This window comes from Podarcis raffonei, chromosome 11, assembly GCF_027172205.1.
Source record: "Podarcis raffonei isolate rPodRaf1 chromosome 11, rPodRaf1.pri, whole genome shotgun sequence".
Lineage (NCBI taxonomy): Eukaryota > Metazoa > Chordata > Lepidosauria > Squamata > Lacertidae > Podarcis > Podarcis raffonei.
The window spans coordinates 15462198-15481536 of record NC_070612.1 but is presented as its reverse complement, the minus strand read 5'-3'; the positions used below and the strand labels follow the sequence as shown (position 1 = coordinate 15481536).

Below are 19339 nucleotides of genomic sequence, written 5' to 3'. Positions count from 1 at the left end.
CGTGCACTCCTCTGGTTTTGCCAGAAGCGGCTCAGTCATGCTGGCCACATGACCTGGAAAAACTGTCTGCAGACAAACGTTGGCTCCCTCGGCCAGTAAAGCGAGATGAGCGCCGCAACCCCAGAGTCGATTGCGACCGGACTTAACTGTCGGGGTCCTTTACCTTTACAATAAACACTAGTTGTAGCTTTCAAGCCCTTTTTTCCTTTATTGTCCAGAATGACAGCATTTAGACTTCAATCGGCTTCCAACGACATTGTGTATTCTGCAAAGCTCACACCAGAGGAAGCGTGTGGGCTCAAGATTTATTAGCAGACTTCGCTTGCAATAAATCTCTCAAAGTCCCAATATTTCCAGGACACTTGCTGGGTATGCAATGTCCATTCTCTCATGTGTTTGGTGGCAGCCATGTAGAAAGTGACAAAATAGGTATAGGCTGGTTGTCTTATCCAAATTCCTGGGGCAGGTACTGTGCTTATGGCACCCATTTAAAATTAGTCCTGTTGGACAACTACAACCCTGATATCAACACAGAAGTAAAAAGTAGAGTTAAAACTACCAATGCCTTTCATCAAACATCTTTATTTGAGTTTGTCAGTGGACAGTGTGAAGAACTGAAGCTATGCTGGCAGCCGTAAATGTCAGCCAAGTTATAACCTTGGCGTTTTCTCCCGCTTTGGGCAGTCTTGGCTGGGTCATGCTGTCCAAAATTTACCACCCAACCCAGGATTGCTTTCCTCTTGAAATTCATTCTCAGCTCAGGTATTGCCAGGTCCTCTGCTGATATCTGCAAGGCTGTGGATCTAGGGAGGGGCCCCTTTCAAAAAATGTTCGGAGATGCATCTAGTGGAAAACAGCCTCTGGGAAAGAAAGGCACCTATTCAATTAAAGAAAAAAAAATATTTTTATTTTGGCCAAGCAAGAACTTCTGTTTGATCTTCTGTTTGAAGGCAGGAAAGTATTAAAAAGCCAGTATATGCTTCAGCTTTCAACAGTATAGTTCAGGCAGAAAAAAAGATTACTATCTATCTGTTACTTTCTATACAAGGGATGGGGAATTGGTGGATTCCGTTATTGGTGGATTACATCATCCCTGACCACTGGGACATGTACTCAGGCACAGCACTATGTACAAATATATGACATAAAAGGTTAACTCCTGAAATACTATTTCTGTCACTCTCTTAATGTCTTTTTATTTTGCTGCTATTGCATTAACTTCCGACTGATATGCCCATTCTTTGCCGACGTTATAGACTGCACTTTAAGTTTCCCATCACCTAGAAAACTGCTTATGGACTAACCAATAGTATGATTAAATAAATGCTGCATACACCATCAAAGAAAACAGGGAGAGTGAACTGGGAAGGGTTATATGACCTCAGCAAACTGCCAACTCGGAACTGTCCATGGTCCTGCGATGAGAGAGTTCTGGTAGTAGACGCCTCAGTCAAGGAAGCCAAACACCACATTCTTCTGGATTTTTGACTATTTCTGAGGACATCCCCAAGGAGATTCTGACTCAACATTAGGAAGAACTTTCTGACAGTAAGAACAGCTGCTCGACCCTGGGACAGACTCCCTCGGAAAGTGGTGCACTCTCCTTCCTTGGAGGTTTTTAAGCAGAGGTTGGATGGCCATCTGTCATGGATGATGTCAGGTGTGCGTGCAGGAGCCAGGCCCTGTGACCAATAGGACTTTGCAGGATTGGGGCCTTCCTAAGGTTGTTCTGAAGAGGCAAGGCACGGCTGCACAGGTGAGGCCGAGTGGTAACTCACAGCACCTGGAGGCAAGAGCTGCGAAGGGATATAAGGTCAGCATTTCCCTTCGGCTCTTTGCCACAGCAACACGCTTCCTGCCTTGGGCTTCTTGCTTCCTGATCATTGAACCTCAGCTTCTTGATCCTCGGACCCTTGACTCCTTGATCCTCGGACCCTTGACTCCTTGGACCCCTGACTTCGTGACTCCTTGCTTCCTGACCCTCAGACCCTTGGCTTCCTGAATCCTGGCTTCTGGACCCCCGTTCCTGCTCCCACCCCGCCATCTTGCCCCCGGTCCTGACGTCCCCTGCCAGGACTTCGATCGCCCATGAACCAGACCATGACCGATGATTTAGCTGAGATTTCTGCATTGCTCAGGGTTGGACTAGATGACCCTTGGGGTCCCTTCCAACTCTACAATTCTATGCTTCTACAATAAGAAGAACCCTACTGGATCCAGACCAAAGGCCCGTCTTGTCCAGTATTCTGGTCTCACAGTGGCCGACCATGTACTCAAGGGGAGTCCACAAGCAAGACTCTTCTGTCCCGTCCCCCGGCCTAAAAGTACAGAAAGGGGAGGAGGGGAAGGGGGCTGTAACTGGGTTTCTTTTTGAATCATCACCATCATTTATGGTTATAAAGAGCTAAGCAGAGATGACTCCAGAGGAAATGGGGGTGGGGGGAATAACCACAGTGAATCATAGACCAAGACAGCAAGTCTTTAATGATATTATTGCATAGCATGATAAGACAAATGAATGAGATGTTTTCGGGGCCACCACATTTATTATGTCCCATGTCCCAAAGACCCAGCTGAACTTCCACTTTTTACTTAATGCTTTTCTGTAGGTCCTTTCACACAGATGTCACAAATCTTCGTAACAGTGAACTTTCTTTACTTTTAAAGGCAGGCAGATTCGTGGAGCGGACAACATTTATAACCGTGATTATGCAGAAAGGCAAAAGTATTCTTCAAGATTAAAAAAACAACAAAACCCACACACAAATATTATTCACATTGTTAAAGTGACTTCTCTAAGGCCATGAAGGGATCGTAAAAAGCCAAAAATGGGCAGGAGTGCTCTTAACATGGGAGAGTGTGAACAATCGGAGATTCTGAGCACCGATACAAAATGCCATTTTCCGGGAGAGATTTGGAACAAGCCACAACTGTTGGACAGGCTTAAATCACCCACAAGAAAGCTCTTTATGCTACATTTCTGCAGGTCTATTAATTTCTACAGGTGAATCTTGGAGCAATCCATAATACTCGTACCTCAGCATCACTTTCCACACTATAAAGCAAAAGTTTTGGTCCGTAAGAGAAAAACTTGGTTGGGTAATGCCTTTTATTTTACCTCGTGGATACAACGTTTTGCCTTTCCTTTCCAACTCAATCCTACCACCTAGTTTTGGGTGACATCTCGCCTAACCAAGAGTTCCAGGTGACCCAAAAGTTCCCCACATTTTGGTTGGTCCCAATCCAGGTTTTTCTCAAGAGTTGGGCCTTGGAGTGTCCTCCAAACTATGGGATTCCTTCCCCCTACCCCAAGAAGCAGCTCCTGAGAGAAATAGCAAGTCTGCAGAAGATGTACACATGTGCACAACTGCATGTCATGTAGCTCAGAATGTGGTGTTTCTGGGTTGTTTAGTAAGCATGTATATTGATCCTCCTCACCCAGTGCTTTACTCCTGGGGGAAGGAGAGATCAGTGATGTACACTGAAATCCTGGGATGCCACATCAGCTTCTCAGCAGGCTTGAGTGGACCTGCTCCGTCTTCCAGAGGTTTAGGATCTCGTGGATCACAGACTGCAAGACGTGAGCTGCATCTGTCGCTAATTCGCACAAGGTGGTGTGGGTGTCTTCAAACACAGGAATGTTCCTGGTTGGTTACTGGTGACAATTTTCTCATGCATCTACACCTTGTGTGTGGTCCAAGTTCTTGTGGGCAGAATGATGCAGATGACAGTGCTACCCAGGGAGGAGCAGAAGCACCTTGATGAATCTGCATGGGGCTCTTCCTCGTCTATGAGAGAATAACACAAGCTCAACTCCAGCCACCGAGAGCCAAGATTGTCAACTTAACCTGCTCTTCTCAGACAAGCCCAGTCCAGCAGTACAATTTTGCGACAGAAAAGTCTCCTCTCACAAACGAGTCACTATATATATAATCAGAAGAATTGTGATAGGATGGTGGAGTACTTGGTGAACCTACTTACAAGAATGAACTATGTGTGGCTTGACAAAAATGCCTAGTGAAACAGGGTTGAAACAGCACAGGGAGAACTTCATCAATGGGCTTCTTAGCTAAGATATAACCAAAGGGAACTCAAGACTCAAACGCCATTGAGTTACTGTCTAAAATGCTTCCAAGCAACCATATCCATGCAGTGAAGATCTGTTTCACCTAGATGTTTGGCCTAGTTCTGGAACGTTTAACCAGCCCCCTGCCCCACCCTGAGCGCTGAAATTTCCATGATATTGAACCCTCCCTCCCAGTCATTCTGCCCATTTATATGCCTTGCTGAAAAGCAACCGTGAAAACATGAAGAAACTCAAAACAATATTGTAAACAAAATACCAGTGGACAGTGTTTGTGATCCAGTTGTAAGAACACTTAGAGGTTCGTTCAGATGCAACCAGTAGGACTTATGCACAAAAAAATGGGTTAAGATTGTGGCACGGACAGGAAAATTCATTGGGACAGTATTGTCTGCGGACCATGAAATATTTTGTACAGACACAGGGACGGTTCAAATATATTAGTATCTCTTTGTATATCTACGCTCAAGAGTTGCGCAAGGCAGTTCCATGTTCAGTCTTTTATGATTCTCGTTTCAGGAGGACATACGCGCCCATGACAGCCAGGAGAGCGTACTGCAAACAAAACATATAGATTACTTTAGTATCTAACATAACTCTTTGCATCTCAGATGCCACAAATCAGATCCTATATCAGAATAAGTTTTCAATATAGTACTGGCACCAGTTTCTGAAAAGCAAAGGATAGGTCGAAATTGTCTGCAATGTGAATGAATGTGAATTCCCGATTGGCCAATATCCCTTCCAGTGGAGTAATTCACTCTCGCCTGGTTCACACATAACACTAAACCATGGTTTACCATTCCATGGTCTATTAAACCATGGTTCGGCATTATGTGCAAATCCTGCCCAAAGCTTAACTATGGTTTGTTCACTGCCAACAAACCACAAACTGCTACCATGAACCTTGGGTTTGGTTTGGTTTTTTAAAAAGCTATGGTTTGGTGTTATGTGTGAACCCATCCTTAAAAGTGATTCAACCACCAGATGCTCACTAAACTACAAAGAAGCTGGAAACAGACTAACTTTGGAGAAGCAATGTATTTCATTCATGGCTGGTTAAATGAGCCATGGCTTCCAATTATGAATAAACCCAGACTCTATGTACATCCCTATGCGTGAGTGAAGCTGCACGCATGACTGAAGTGAACGGAGCAGGAATTCTGGGCGCCACTGAAGGGCACATGGGGCTGTGAATAAGAGTGCATATACTTATGCATGTAGATGTATTCTTACTTGATTAGAGATCTAATATTTGACTCTTGGTGTGTTTCAAATAATGATTAAAACTGAAATCTAACCGAGTCGCAGAACGCAAAGTATTACCGCATGACTAATTATGTGTGGAAATTATATCTACAGCTATACAAAAGCAAGGTTTATTTTAATACTGCCTATAGCAACATTGTCGGGAATTTAAAAACATTCTGTTGAGCGAAACAAAAAAGAATAAAAAGCTTATTTGTAAATGTGACACATGGCTAGTTTTCTCTGTGGCGTTTTGAGAACAGGAAAAATAAAAACACTGCTCTATTTGAATACTCACGCTCGCAAAAATTCTCCAACATGGTCCTTGATGCAAAGTAAGATGCTGCCCTCAGAAATATGAAACGGGAATGATATCTGCATAAGGCGAACATTTCCTTGAGTATAGTTTTAAAAAATCAGGGAATTGAGGCTTTGTACATTGACAGTCGGGTGCTAGGGACCTCTGCTTCACAAACTCCACTGAAATTAATGGGAGTTACACAACAGACGATTGGTAATTTTGCATAATTCCCATTCACTTTAATGATACTGGCTGTTGCTGCATCAGCATTTGGTTTTTCTTATTTACCATCAAGCGGTGTATAAATTTTATGAAATAAATCTGCCAATGCATTGAACCCACTGTGAGCAGACCAAAATTATCCCATATCTGAAACATGAGCCTTTAGTGGCAAAAGGAAGTAGGCGTGATAAAATATTCTAAGCACAATCTTCTCTCTACCAGGGAATCTGTTCATGCAAGTTTGCAGACTGGTTGGCGAAAGAATTGCTTCCTTGCCAAAAAAGTTATTGGCCCCAGAGTTAAATCTTTACTTACCTTAAATTTTGGATAGTCGTTCATGATTATGGTCACCATTCCAACATACGGCAAAAACCTGATTCGTGGAGGTTAAACAGGATAGCATAAAGTCATTTCAAAATAGCCCGACTTAATGTAGCATTTTATGTTTTTATTTTTATTTTCTTAAGCCAGACCAGGTGCAAGCCTCAGGACCTTCAAATATCAGAATTCATCATTAAAGGAGAAAAAGGTTTCTAGCCCTTTTGGCTAGTATAGTTTGAGAATCTGATGGCTAAAACTGATAGAAGTAGAATAAATAAAGGCCGAAAACGAACAGTCCATCTGAATGTATGTAATGGCTGGGAAGTCAGGGTTCAGTTGGCCCAGAATAGCCCACATCCTCTCTCCAGAGAGACAAGCGCTGTTTTGAGCAAAGTAAATGCACACAAGACAGATAATAGTTTATGTAGCACTGCAGAAAGCTTTGCGAGGTGCAAATGAGAGCAGAATATTCATGGGCAAAGGCAAATACGGCAGTGCAATTAAGACGTGCGTGGAAAGATTTTTTCCCACAGAAATCAGAAATTCTGACACGGGGGGGAAACAGTCCACTCAGCATGTTTAGCCTGGAAAAGAGGAGACTGGGAGGAGATCGGACAGCTACTTTCAAATATCTTAGAAGACTGTCACATGGAAGATGGAGAGCAAGCGCTTGTTTTCTCCTAGCCTGGAGGGTAGGACTTGAACCAATGGCTTCAAGTTACAAGAAAGGAGATTCCAACTAAACATCAGGAAGAAGTCTCTGACTGTAAGAGCCCTTGGAAGGTGATGGACTCTCCTTCCTTGGAGGATTTTAAGCAGAGATTGGATGACCACCTGCCACGGATGCTTTAGCTGAGATTCCTGCATTGCAGGGGGTTGGACTAGATGACCCTAAGAGGTCCATTCTGAGTCTACACAGAATGCCTCTGCAGCAGGGGTGGGAAGGAAGATGCAGCCCTCCAGGCCTTTCTACCTGACCCTCAGGAAAATCCCCGGGCTGCTCTCCTTACCAGCCCTGCTTTGAACCCTCCCTGAGTATTTTTCCCTTGCTGAAATCAGTATGTGAATGCTGACAATGCCTCTTGCTTGACTGGGTGCAGGAGGGAGAAGGGCACTTGAGGGTGTAAAACAGGGGTAAGCAACCCAAGGCCCGGGGGCCGGATCTGGGAATCAGTGTGTTTTTACATGAGTAGAATGTGTCCTTTTATTTAAAATGCATCTCTGGGTTATTTGTGGGGCATAGGAATTCGTTCTCCCCCCCAAAAAAAAATATAGTCCGGCCCACCACACGGTCTAAGGGACCGCGGCTGAAAACGGTTGCTGAACCCTGGTGTAGAAACTAGACCTTCATACAATGATAAAAAAATACACTTTTTGCTCTGACCGCTTTTGTTTCTGGGTCCTGCCTGCCCCCAGGTAGTAGCCCAGAAAGGAACGGGGTCTGTGATCTGAAAAAGGCTTCCCACTCCTGATAAAGAGCTCTGCTTCAGCCCTGCTTTCAAAAGTCACCCACCTATTGCCCTTCATTTCAGGGGCAGCACAGCCCACCCTGCAGCCACACTCACCCTCGTGCCCTGCCGACAACGTCCTTCTTCTCCAGCCAGTTCTGGCCTTCTTTATACAAGCCTCTGTCGTCAACTTCGTTATTGTCACCCTTGGTCAGAAATTTGATGTTGCCGTTTTCCCTGCCAAAACAACAAGACGGCAAACGCGTTGTGGAGCCACACCTGGAAGTCGCCCATTAGAATGTTTGCAAAACAGAACGGATAAGGTACCAATCTGCCCTTCCTGCTGCCTTTTAATAAATATCGAGACCTTCATTTCTGACTCTTACTGACAGACCTAAGCACCTATTTCTCCCCGGGCTGTTAATAATTTACTTTGGGCAAAACAAAGAGTTATCTGTTTAGTTACTAGATGCCTGCCCTAATGTGATTAAAGAGAAATAAGAGTGTTTCTTGATCTGGAAAACAGGCACCTGCACATGTGAAAGTAACAAGAAATTTGGGGTCCAAGAAAGAGGTCGTTTCAATTCAGAAAAGCTTTGAGGGAATAGCAACCAGACTTACATTCTCTAGGCTAGAGGCAGCAGCCTGGGATTGTGTTCTGCCCATATATTTTTTAACCACAACTCCCATAATTCCTGATCACTGGCCATGCTGGCTGGGGCAGAGGGAAGCTGTGATCCAAAAGGTCTGGTGGAGCAAACCATAGGGACAAACTCCCTGGCTGAACCTCTCAGCACTCACTGCTAGTCAGTGTACATTAAGTCTGCTAGATGGACCAATAGTCTGACTTGGTGTAAGGCAGCCTCCTATGTTCCTAACATTGGTTTCAGCACGTGATTAAGTCTGGAGCACAAGCCTGGGTTTGAACCACACACTAAGCCAAGCCATGCTTAGCTCAGTACAGGGAAGCAGCAGAATGCCTGGGGATGAGCAAAAAGGCCATGACCTCCTTTCCCAGAGCTTGCACATTTGCATTAAGGAACCCCTTCGTCTGCAGTCCTCTGTGATGAACCACTTTATGGAGCTGATGTTTTAAAAAGCGGTTGAACAGCTGCAGAGTGAAAGAAAGTGCTGTAGGTGCTTTCGAAACCCAATAATTTGGAGAGCTGAGGCTGACTGCATTGACAGCACTCATTCAATACATACATGCACCAAATACGTCCTTTTTTAAATTAAGGAATGTACATTTAGCTTCATTTAGCCCAAGTATTTCCTGCCCAGTTCACCCTCCCAATTTCACTTCAAATGCAAATCTCCATTCCTTCTAAGCATTCTGCATTCTAACAGCCAAGCAAGATGACTACACCAGTGACAGCACTGAATTGTTTTTGCCATTACTTTTCGTGAACTTTGATTACTCTGTGTACAATCGGAATATCTCTGCCTTCGACTTTAAAAACCACTATTTCCCCGGCCCTGATGGGGTCGTCCCGGAAGTTTGTTAAGAACAGCAGATCTCCTCTGTGGAAGGCTGGCTCCATGCTGCCACTATAAAGGGAAGAAGAGAAACAGGAATTTAAAAGTCGATATCATTCTTCTGTTGGGGAGGAAGCTTGGTACTAGATTTCTTCTTTAAAAATTACTATTACAGTGGTAACTGAAGAAAAATCAGTTATGTTCACAGGCTATTGAAGCCATACCCTGATATCTGACAGGTGACGTATTTCACATTCCAAGATGCACTATATCCCACAATGCCCAAATACATTTCAAATGTATTTGCCTGGAAACGAAATGACGACAAGGGTTAGTGTCTGGCAGGTCTCCCTTGGCTGTGAGACTTGGAATCCTTGCTCAACCTGCTCCCTGCCTTGCAGGACTTTTCCCACCTGGCTGGGGGGGGGGCGCCCTGACTGACTCCAGCTACAAAAGCTGAGGCTGCTGAAGAGACTCTTGGGCTGCAGTGTTGTTTGGGGTTTTTGTTGGGGGGGGGAGTGCTGATGTTAATTTTTTTGCATATTTATTTTGTTTAAATAAAAAAAAATGTGCAAATTGCTCAATTTGGTTGTGTACATCTTGATGTTACATTTGTTTATTACTACTTTTGTTGTGTTTGCAGTTATGTATTTTTTTATATGTTGCAAGCCGCCTTGAGCATGGTTTTAACTCTGGAAAGGCAGCGTACAAATAAAATGACTGACTGAGAGCATGCCATAAGGTAAAGGTAAAGGGACCCCTGACCATTAGGTCCAGTCATGGCCAACTCTGGGGTTGAGGCGCTCATCTCGCTTTATTGGCCGAGGGAGCCAGCGTACAGCTTCCGGGTCATGTGGCCAGCATGACTAAGCCACTTCTGGCAAACCAGAGCAGCGCACGGAAACGCCGTTTACCTTTCCGCTGGAGCGGTATCTATTTATCTACTTGCACTTTGATGTGCTTTCGAACTGCTAGGTTGGCAGGAGCAACGGGAGGTCACGCGATCGCGGGGATTCGAACCGCCCACCTTCTGATCGGCAAGTCCTAGGCTCTGTGGTTTAACCCACAGCACCACCCACATCCCAGAGAGCATGCCATAGGCAGGGACTAAATCTATTTTTAATCAAGCTTATGTGATTTTTATTGTACTTTTTACTTTGGTTGTAAATAATTTTGGGACTTTTTTTTTAGTAGTACAGGATGCACAGGTTGAATAAACGTAACTAAGGATATACATCAGACAGACAACAGTTGCAGAAACCACACATCCTGGTCTCCTTCCAAGATCTGCAGATACTATTCTAGGAGAGGAATGCGGCATAAGCTATGGGTCACTCGCTAACCCAGCAACGGATTTGATGTAACATAGGCATACCTGAGCACTACAACGATAGGACTCTCACTCCCAGTGATAACAATAAGGCCTTTCCATATCATCAGCGCCGAAGACACAATCATGGCAAAATTTAAGACTTGGTAATAGAGCTGTAAGGAAGGGAAGAGATAAGTGGAAAGAAGCAGATCAAAAACCTGAGATTAAGCAAGCAAGCCAACAGATGCCAGCAGGGTTCTCATTTCCTGATGTTATAGCAGCACAGGCTGCACTAGCACAGAATGCACTGGGCTTAAGAGGGATTGTTCCAGCTCCAGAGCTGGGAAAACTAGCTTGGGTGTGAATGGCACAGCCCAAACACTTTTAAGGAACGAGGAAGCAAGTGTGAAAGGAGGCGCCAAGGCAAGGGAATCTCCTGATAAGACTGGACTCCAGTAACCCACATTTGTGCTTTTACAGCTCTACAAGTCACAGTGACCCCCACTTCTATGTTTGGGGAGGGGGAGAGATTATTATACTGCACAGAAACATAAATGGCCACAGCTGCTAGTCTTGAAAGAACCAAACCAATGCAGAAACCTATTAACGGTCGAGATTGTTTGCTTCCAGGAAGGAAAGGGGAGGCACATTCTGAGATGTAAATACTGTAGGATCTTTTTATCTTCAACAGACACACATTGAGCTTCTTCGACAGAGGTGAAGGCTCCCCAGGGCGCTGTGCCTTTATAACAGGCGGCTTGGTGGGGTTGCACAAAACAGGGCAATCAAAAACAGACTGCCGGGAAGGGGGGGTGCACTGACCACAACACTGCCGCCCTCACCAGAGAGGGGGAAAGTAGATCAGTGCAGAGGGGAAAGTAGGGCACTCATATTTCACCTGCCTGCACAAGGCAGCTGTACAGTGCTCAAAAGGAACCCAAAGGATGGCCTCCTTTCCTGGCTTCTTTCAGAACAGGTAAAATTGTTCAAAGGCAGAGGCTGGGGGTGCGGGGAGAGAAATTAGAACATTTTTTTACCTTCACCCTCCATGATTTATTGTAGTCACCCAAAAACATATGTACTCTGCTCACAAAAGTTAAAATAATACAGTGTTTTTTTAAAAAAAATACACAGAGAGAGAAAAACACAACACAATAAAAAGCAGCTGAGCTAGGGTTTGTTTGGACCCTGGGTGAGAATATGGTGGCTGAAAGGGAGGAAAATGAATGGATATTGATTTATAGATAAAACTGTTTATTAATGTTACATTTTTATATGTAACTGTGTGCTTTTGTAATATTTTGTTTATGATGACTGTTGCTGCTTCAGTTTTTTGAGTACCACCGCTTAGAGAGATTTAAAATATATTAAATGGTATAGAAATTAAATAATCAATCAATATAAAACCACCCATTGGGTGGCGTCTAGTGAATTAGTTCCGTTAGCACAAGGACTTGGGCCTGAACAACTGAACCTTCCCTTCTCCTCTGCCCATACGCCGCCAACCCCCCAAAAAAACTGTTCTTGAAGTTACCCCCAACCCTCCAGAGCAAATCTGGTGAGGGCTCTGAGAGAGGAGGGGGAGAGGAAGTTCTGTTGCACAGGAAGAAAAGCTTGCACTAGCAGAAGTACTTCATATTGACAGCGTCCATTGAAATTATTGGTTTTCGTTGCTTATGCATTTTTACAACTTATATATACATCATACAATATCCATCATTTATCCCTTATCCTCAGACTTCCCAGTCCATCTCTCCCTGGCATTCTAGGTAGTCTTTTATTTCACCCATTTTTGTCTCGAATGTTCATTTATCTGTTATCTGCTGCTTATATGTTCATTCCTACTTGTGGGTTAAATTGACAGTTGCACCCTCTAAGATACTGTCCACTGAAAGTAATGGAGATGACTAACTTTCAATGGTTCTATCCTGAGCATAGCTTAGTCAAATACAAACATTATTTGGAACAGCCCAGTTCAATTCCTGACATGTCCAGGGAAAGCTGGGAATGTCCCTACTGGAACTCTGGCCAGCTGCTGCTGGCCAGTGTAGATAATACTAAGTTCAATGGTGCAGCAGCCTGACTTGGTGTTCCTATAAGTTAGCCCTTCCCTAGACTAGGTGCTCAAGTGGATCTGTGATTTTGACATGCAGTGAAATAGTCATGCAAACAGGCTCACCCCACATTCCCCGTGACGCCACAAAGCTGACAAAAAGCTCCAGCCAAGACGTGGGGAGTGAAATGTACACTTGGATTATATGCTGGGCAGGTGGTGGAAGAACTGCTTAACCTCAAAAAGGAAGCTCCACTTGACTTACATCCTTAAGACACCAATTGGGTTGGATGAATCATCCTTTCATCAATCACCCACCCACCCGAAGAGAGACCGGAAATGTAAAAAAAAGGAAAAGCTGTGTTCTACATCCTCTTTGCACACAACCCACAACTCTCCTCCATCAAAACATTCTCCTCTCAAGCACTTCCAGGCTTCCTTATTTTATCTCTCAGCATCCTGTATGACGAAGGGGGGGGGGTCCGCATTTATTTGTTCCTAAGATGCTTTGGGGCAGCTGTGAGGAGAAACAGACACACAACCCCACCAATTTTAAATATGGAGGATGAAAGGAAAGAAACTGGAAGAAGAAGAAGAAGAAGAAGAAGAGTTTGGATTTGATATCCCGCCTTTCACTCCCTTTAAGGAGTCTCAAAGCGGCTAACATTCTCCTTTCCCTTCCTCCCCCACAACAAACACTCTGCGAGGTGAGTGGGGCTGAGAGACTTCACAGAAGTGTGACTGGCCCAAGGTCACCCAGCAGCTGCATGTGGAGGAGCGAGGAAGCGAACCTGGTTCCCCAGATTACGAGTCCATCGCTCTTAACCACTACACCACACTGGCTCTCTGAAGAGTAGAAAAACAAACCCTTTTCAGCTCTTGTTTTCCAGAATAAGAAGCCTGCCATGGAATTCTGCTCAATATTGATCCAGACTAGAATCCAATGTATAGTTTGGAATACATATATTTGTATGGTTAGCCGAGTAACAACTTAAACACGTTGCAGGATTCTCAGAAAACAGACCAGAGGCAATTGTATTTCATCCAGCAGAGCATTACTGCTACTGAAGGCAAATGAGCATCATGGTCACAAATCCAATACATTCAGGGTTGGCACTGTCCATAGGAAATCCAGTTGCAGCAGACTTAACTTAAACTCAAAATAAGACTAAACCTTAACACTGTATACAGAACACAACAACAGAAGGAAAAGAGCTTGAAAGAGGAAGTGAAGCCCAGGCTCCTTTTGGCCTTTTATTATAGTCAGCATGACCGTGAAAGAAGAGATAACAGAACCAGTTTAAGCCAGCTGTACTCAGTTTCTCGGAAGGAATAACCTAAACATCATGAACCGCCAGCAAGACAGAAATCACAACTAAAGAATCCCTGATAGACCCAACCTCCGTTTAAAAACCTCCAATGAAGGAAAGTCTACAACCTCCCAAAGAGGTTTTTAAACAGAGGTTGGATGGCCTTCTGTTTTTAAATATGCAACTGCTTTTATAAAGGTTTATACATATATAGGTCTTGCAGGCAACAAGACAAACTGTAGTTGTGCTTTTCTATTACCTGGCGCTTGTTCATTCGCCGCAGGTCACCAAATATATCCATGGCTGCAGCTTTCTGAGGAGCCGATAACAGAAAGAGAGAAGGAGAGAGAAATGTTATTCTTAAACTAGGTAAGGTAAGGTAAAAGGTAAAGGACCCCTGGACAGTTAAGTCCGGTCAAAAGCGACTATGAGGTGCGGCTCTCATCTTGCTTCAGGCCGAGGGAGCCGGCATTTGTCCAGGTCATGTGGCCAGCATGACTAAACCAATTCTGGCACAACAGAACATTGTGATGGAAGCCAGAGCACATGGAAATGCCGTTTACCTTCCCGCCACAGCGTTACCTATTTATCTACTGTTGTGCTTTTGAACTGCTAGGTTGGCAGGAGCTGGGACAGAGCAACGGGAGCTCACCCCATTGCGGGGATTCGAACCACCAACCTTTGGATTGGCAAGCCCAAGAGGTTCAGTGGTTTAGACCACAGCGCCACCCATGTCCCCTTTTCTTAAACTAGGTTGAAGTGCAAAGCTGTGAATTCTACCAGGTGTATCTTTCACAGAAAGGATGTGGGCAAAAAGTATGGTTAGGTTGTAGTGAACACTGAACTGCAACCCTCGTTCTGGTATCAATTGTATGGAGAGACTTAGGACAAGAATATATAACCTTTGGCCTTCCAAATCTTGTTGGACACCAACTCCCATCAGCCAGCATGGCAAATGGTCAGGGATGATGGGAGTTGTAGTCCAACAACATGGAGGGCCACAGCTTCCCCAGCCTTCAAATACACCCCTAGCCAACTTTAATAAATTGTTGCTTTCAACTGCTCAAAGGGCTTCACGTGCATTATCTAGCTGCAATACTTATTGACTTACCTTTCAGGGAATCTTGTATCGTTAGCCCTCATACTGTAGACCACCTATTCTAGTCTTCACCATCCTGGTGCCCTTCCAGATGTGTTAGACTACAACTCCCATCAGGCACAGTGAGCATGGCTGTTGGGAGTTGTAGTATGGCACATCTGGAAGGACACCAGCTTGGCAGAGGCGAGATTCAAACCACAGGCTTCCCAATTCTTAATTCAGTTTCTTAACTACTACACTTCCCCTTTAGAAGCAACTATATTTTCTTTAAGTGTTTGCTTTTTGACAGAAGCATTTCATGTTACTTAACATGACACCAGGCCAGCAAGGCAGGAGAGTTGCTAAGGAACCAGAACTTCATACTGTTCAACAGATATATGTATGAAAACCTCACAAATCACACAATATATGCTTCCAAAATTACTACAAAAGAGTAATACACCTTGCATGTAGTACAAAATGCAGATTCATTTCAATTTCGCAGGTTTGGCGTATCTTAACTGGAGATGCTTAGTCAGCCTAGGACAGTATTAACAAGTCTGACAGCAGCTCAACAGGGGTTTCCCCCAGACCTGTTATTTAAGCTCCTTTTATCTGAAGACGCCAAGGACTGAACCAGAAACCATCTGCCTGCAACACACATGCTCTGCCACTAAGCTCTGGCCTCCCCTATCCTTATAATCTAAGAAGTTAGCACACACTTTCCAACATTTTAACTTAGCAGCAGAGAACTGCAGTGGAAATCACTTTGGGCTCACACATCAAAGTTTGCAAGACTAACAGTTCAAGGATGTCTATCTGATGCCTCTCAAACCACACTAGGTATTCTTCAGCCTTTACACCCTTGCAGCAGTGTGTGGCAAGAGAGGGGGTGGCATGAACAATGTCCTCCAGTGTCCCCCAAGAGACAGGGATGCCACAAACTTGGGTGGCTTTAAATGAGGATTGGGGAAAATCCGTGGAGGAAAGAGCTATCAATTCCTATTGGCCACCATAGTTATGCTTCACCTCCACAGATGGAGGAAGTAATGCAGCTCCTGGAAACCACAGGAAGAGAGAATACTCTTGTGCTCATGGTTCTGCTCCTTGGTTTTCCACAGGAATCTGGTTGGACAATGTGAAAACGAGCTGCAGGACTGAATGGGCCGCTGGCCTGATCTAGCAGAGCTGTTCCTATAGAGGAAATGAAAAACGACCAAGAGCAAAGAGTAGAGCATGAGACTTTCAATCTCAGGGATGTGGATTCGAGACCCACCTTGGGAATAAGATCCCTGCACTGCAGTGGGCTGGACGAGATGACCCTCCTGGCCCTTTCTACCCCTACAAGTCTACGAGTTGCAAAAGTCTTCCCTGCTCACCCCTTGTTGCAGGGTGATGTCCAGACGCCATACGATTAGGCTGGAGAGTCAGAACCAACTGGCAGCCCAAAACAAAGCACCATGAGGAGGAGCAGGGGAAAGCAACACCCCACCCCCATATACGCTTGGGGTGCATCATGCAAAAGTAGCGTTGTAAGGGGAGCACGAGGGTCAGCTGGTCCTTGCAATGCAGGAATCTTTTGCCCGACGTGAGACTCGAACCCACGACCCTGAGATTTAAGAGTTTCATGCTATCCCAAGGACCAACTTTAGGTTGCAAAATAAAGCGACTGGTAATTTAAATATTATTATTATTATTATTATTAATTCGTTTTTGAAAACAGTGCAAATATAGATATATAAGACTGCGAGCCCCCAGCCTCCACTGAGTTCCAAAAGCAAGCCTACTTAATTGCAGCCTGGCAATTAGACCCTTTAGACCCCCTATTTGTGTGTGTGTGTGTGTGTGTGTGTGTGTCCCTCCTCCTACCAGCAGGTAAGGAGGGTCGCCAAGCAAGGGGGGCCAAGGCTCTGCTGGAAGAAGCCCCTCCCCTAGAGCCCCCTTCCCCAAATGAGCCCCACCTGAGAGGGGCTCGCGAGACCTCTACTCACAGCAGCAGCCTCCTCCCTGCCGCCGCCGCAGACCATTCACATTCCCCAGAGCAGCTGGCCCAGGTGGGAAAAGGCACAGGGCTCACGCTTTTTCGCGCAGGCTTCTGGGAATTGTAGTCCCGCCGCTTTCCCCTCTCGCGGCGATCCCGGTGCAGCAGCGGAGGCCTGGAGAACTACGTCTCCCAGAATGCAGCTGCGCGGGGAGAGGGGGCCCTTTCCGTTTACTGTCTTGGCGACGGCGCTAGTGCCTGAAAGCACCGATCTTTTGTCACAGGGAGGGAGGAGAGCTGAGGTTTATTTGTTTATTTTATTAAAAAAAAACTAACCAGCCACGGTACAGGGCCGCCGCGCTGAACCAATTCGACTCGGGTTCGAGGGAAGCAGATTCGGATACTCGCGTCAGGCGGTACTTAGGACGGCTAAGCATTCGAGAGAGTCTGTTAAACCGTGGACGTCGTTCATTGGCGAGAGGGGAAAAGAAAGGGGCGGGGCTTAGAGGAGGTAAGCGAGCGGTAAAAAGGCGTGGCAAGTTGAGCCATCGCTGGGATTTGGAGGCGGGGCTAAGGGATGCCGTGTTAGAATGGGAGATGCAGAATCAGCGTTACGGATATGAATGACGCCGGTGGAGGAGGCGGGGTTAGTGAGAAGGCGTTTGATAGTGAGGTGTCAAATATAAAATGCAAGGTGGTAGTCCTCAAGCACGCTCACCTCCCTCGGCATGACCAGAAACTGCAACCTGGAGGGTTTTCTCTTTGGGCCTTATTCTCTTCCCTACATCACGGGTGGAAAACCATTTTTTTTCTGTTCAAGGGCTAAAAATGGGTGAATTTCAATAAATGTGAATTTCGCTTTTGCACCAGCAGGTAGATTCTCCACATTCACACAACCCTTTTGTTAAGTTGTGGGTGAACATATCAGACGACACAGCAATTCTTCAAACAGCTCTTGTTTATTCACAGGCCAGAACAGAACTGAAGTGAAGGGTTCAGCCAACCTGCTTATATAGAGCTCCACTACAATGCAACAGTAACAACTTTCTGTAACTATCCAATCACTGAACGTCACTTTCAATTCCTTATTTGCATATGTGGGCCTGAGTGAAAACTATCTACAGTATCCCCCTGCTGGCCCAGGGTGAGAACTTCAGTACATAACACCTCTCTATGCTCCATCCATGCAAGCAAGAAGGACACGGTCCAGCCAGGCAAAAAACACTCAAGGGCCGGTGCAAAATACAACGGGTGAGGTGTATTGCCTGAGGAAAGTCCCAATGCCTGGACAGAGAAATGTGAATGTATCCCCCCTCAGTCTGCAGCTCTCACACACACACCGACTGCCTACACCATGTGCCTTGGCTCACTTGCAAGAGTTGTTTTGTTGCACTTCCTCTGTGTTATGTACTGAAGTTCTCACCCTGGGCCAGCAGGGGGATACTGTAGATAGTTATGCAAATAAGGGATCGAAAGTGACGTTCAGTGATTGGATAGTTTTCGAAAATTGTTACAGTTATGTTGTACTGGAGCTCTATATAAGCAGGCTGTCTGAACCCTTCAGTTCAGTTCTGTTCTGGCCTGTGAATAAGCAAGAGCTGTTTGAAGAATCGCTGTGTCATCTAATATGTTCACCCACAACTTAACACTCTGGAATAAACTTTATGCAGATCATATGGCCCCCGCTGGAGTTTGGCTAACAGATTTGTGGAGGAGCTGATGGCGAGTGGGTGCTTTACTTCAATGGGTAGGTTAAAAGCAGCAGTGGGGAACCTGCGATCTCCCAAGTGTTGGATTCCAACTCCCATTGTAGCACCCTGCTTGTGGTTAACGCTTAGCTGGAATGAAATATTCAACGCAGCAATAGAGAAATTAAAATAATAATTTATTTGTCAGACAAATAAATGAGAGGCACAGTGGTATATGGTTACCAAGCTCTGGCCTGCCTTCCTGCCCTTATGGCCAGCACTTATATTCCCTCAGCTCAGCCCCCTTGCTCCTCCTTTGGCTGCCTCTGTCCAATCAGCCTGGTTAAAATTCCTATTGGCTGTTTGCTAGAACCAATCATAAAAGATACACCCATTTCCTATTACCTTTTATGGGAGACAAAGAGCTATATTTCCTTCTATTTATAATTGGCAAATAAATAGCCATTAACCTCTACAAGGCACCTTAATTACCAAATAACCTTTTGCCCTATTGCCCTATTCACTCCAAAACAGATGGTGGCTAATTTTATCTAAACAGATCTTTTGTTCATCTTCCCACACATTATCAATGAAATATCTCCTTCTTTGGAGGTCATTAAACAGAGGCTTGACAACCATATGTCAGGAGTGCTCTTGATGGCGTCTCTCTGTCTGGCAGGGGTCCGGACTCAATGGCCCTCATGGTCTATTCCAACTTCTTCTATGATTCTATGATTTCTTACTTTCTAAATCCTTTGCATAATTACATTTAAGCCAATATATTTCATACATATATAGTTTTTTAGAAGAAAGGGAA

The 19339-nt window shown here is 44.9% G+C and overlaps 1 protein-coding gene across 4 annotated transcripts; it reads right to left on the bottom strand.

Moving 5' to 3' along the window:
- Window positions 1–2458: 2458 nt before the first annotated feature.
- On the bottom strand, window positions 2459–16960 carry SEC11C (SEC11 homolog C, signal peptidase complex subunit). Of its 4 annotated transcripts, none has more exons than XM_053408104.1 (8): window positions 16845–16960; window positions 14035–14088; window positions 10476–10585; window positions 9023–9172; window positions 7742–7861; window positions 6171–6228; window positions 5631–5707; window positions 2459–4639 (listed from the first exon to the last, which is right to left on the bottom strand). In XM_053408104.1, the coding sequence occupies exons 1-8, from the start codon at window positions 16878–16880 to the stop codon at window positions 4600–4602; spliced, it is 645 nt and encodes a 214-aa protein (XP_053264079.1). In that variant the 5' UTR covers window positions 16881–16960; the 3' UTR covers window positions 2459–4599. The 4 variants fall into 4 exon arrangements, with proteins under 4 accessions (XP_053264079.1, XP_053264078.1, XP_053264081.1 ...); XM_053408103.1 differs by having other exon boundaries at window positions 16815–16935; XM_053408106.1 differs by lacking the exon at window positions 16845–16960 and adding an exon at window positions 15883–15901.
- Window positions 16961–19339: the final 2379 nt, after the last annotated feature.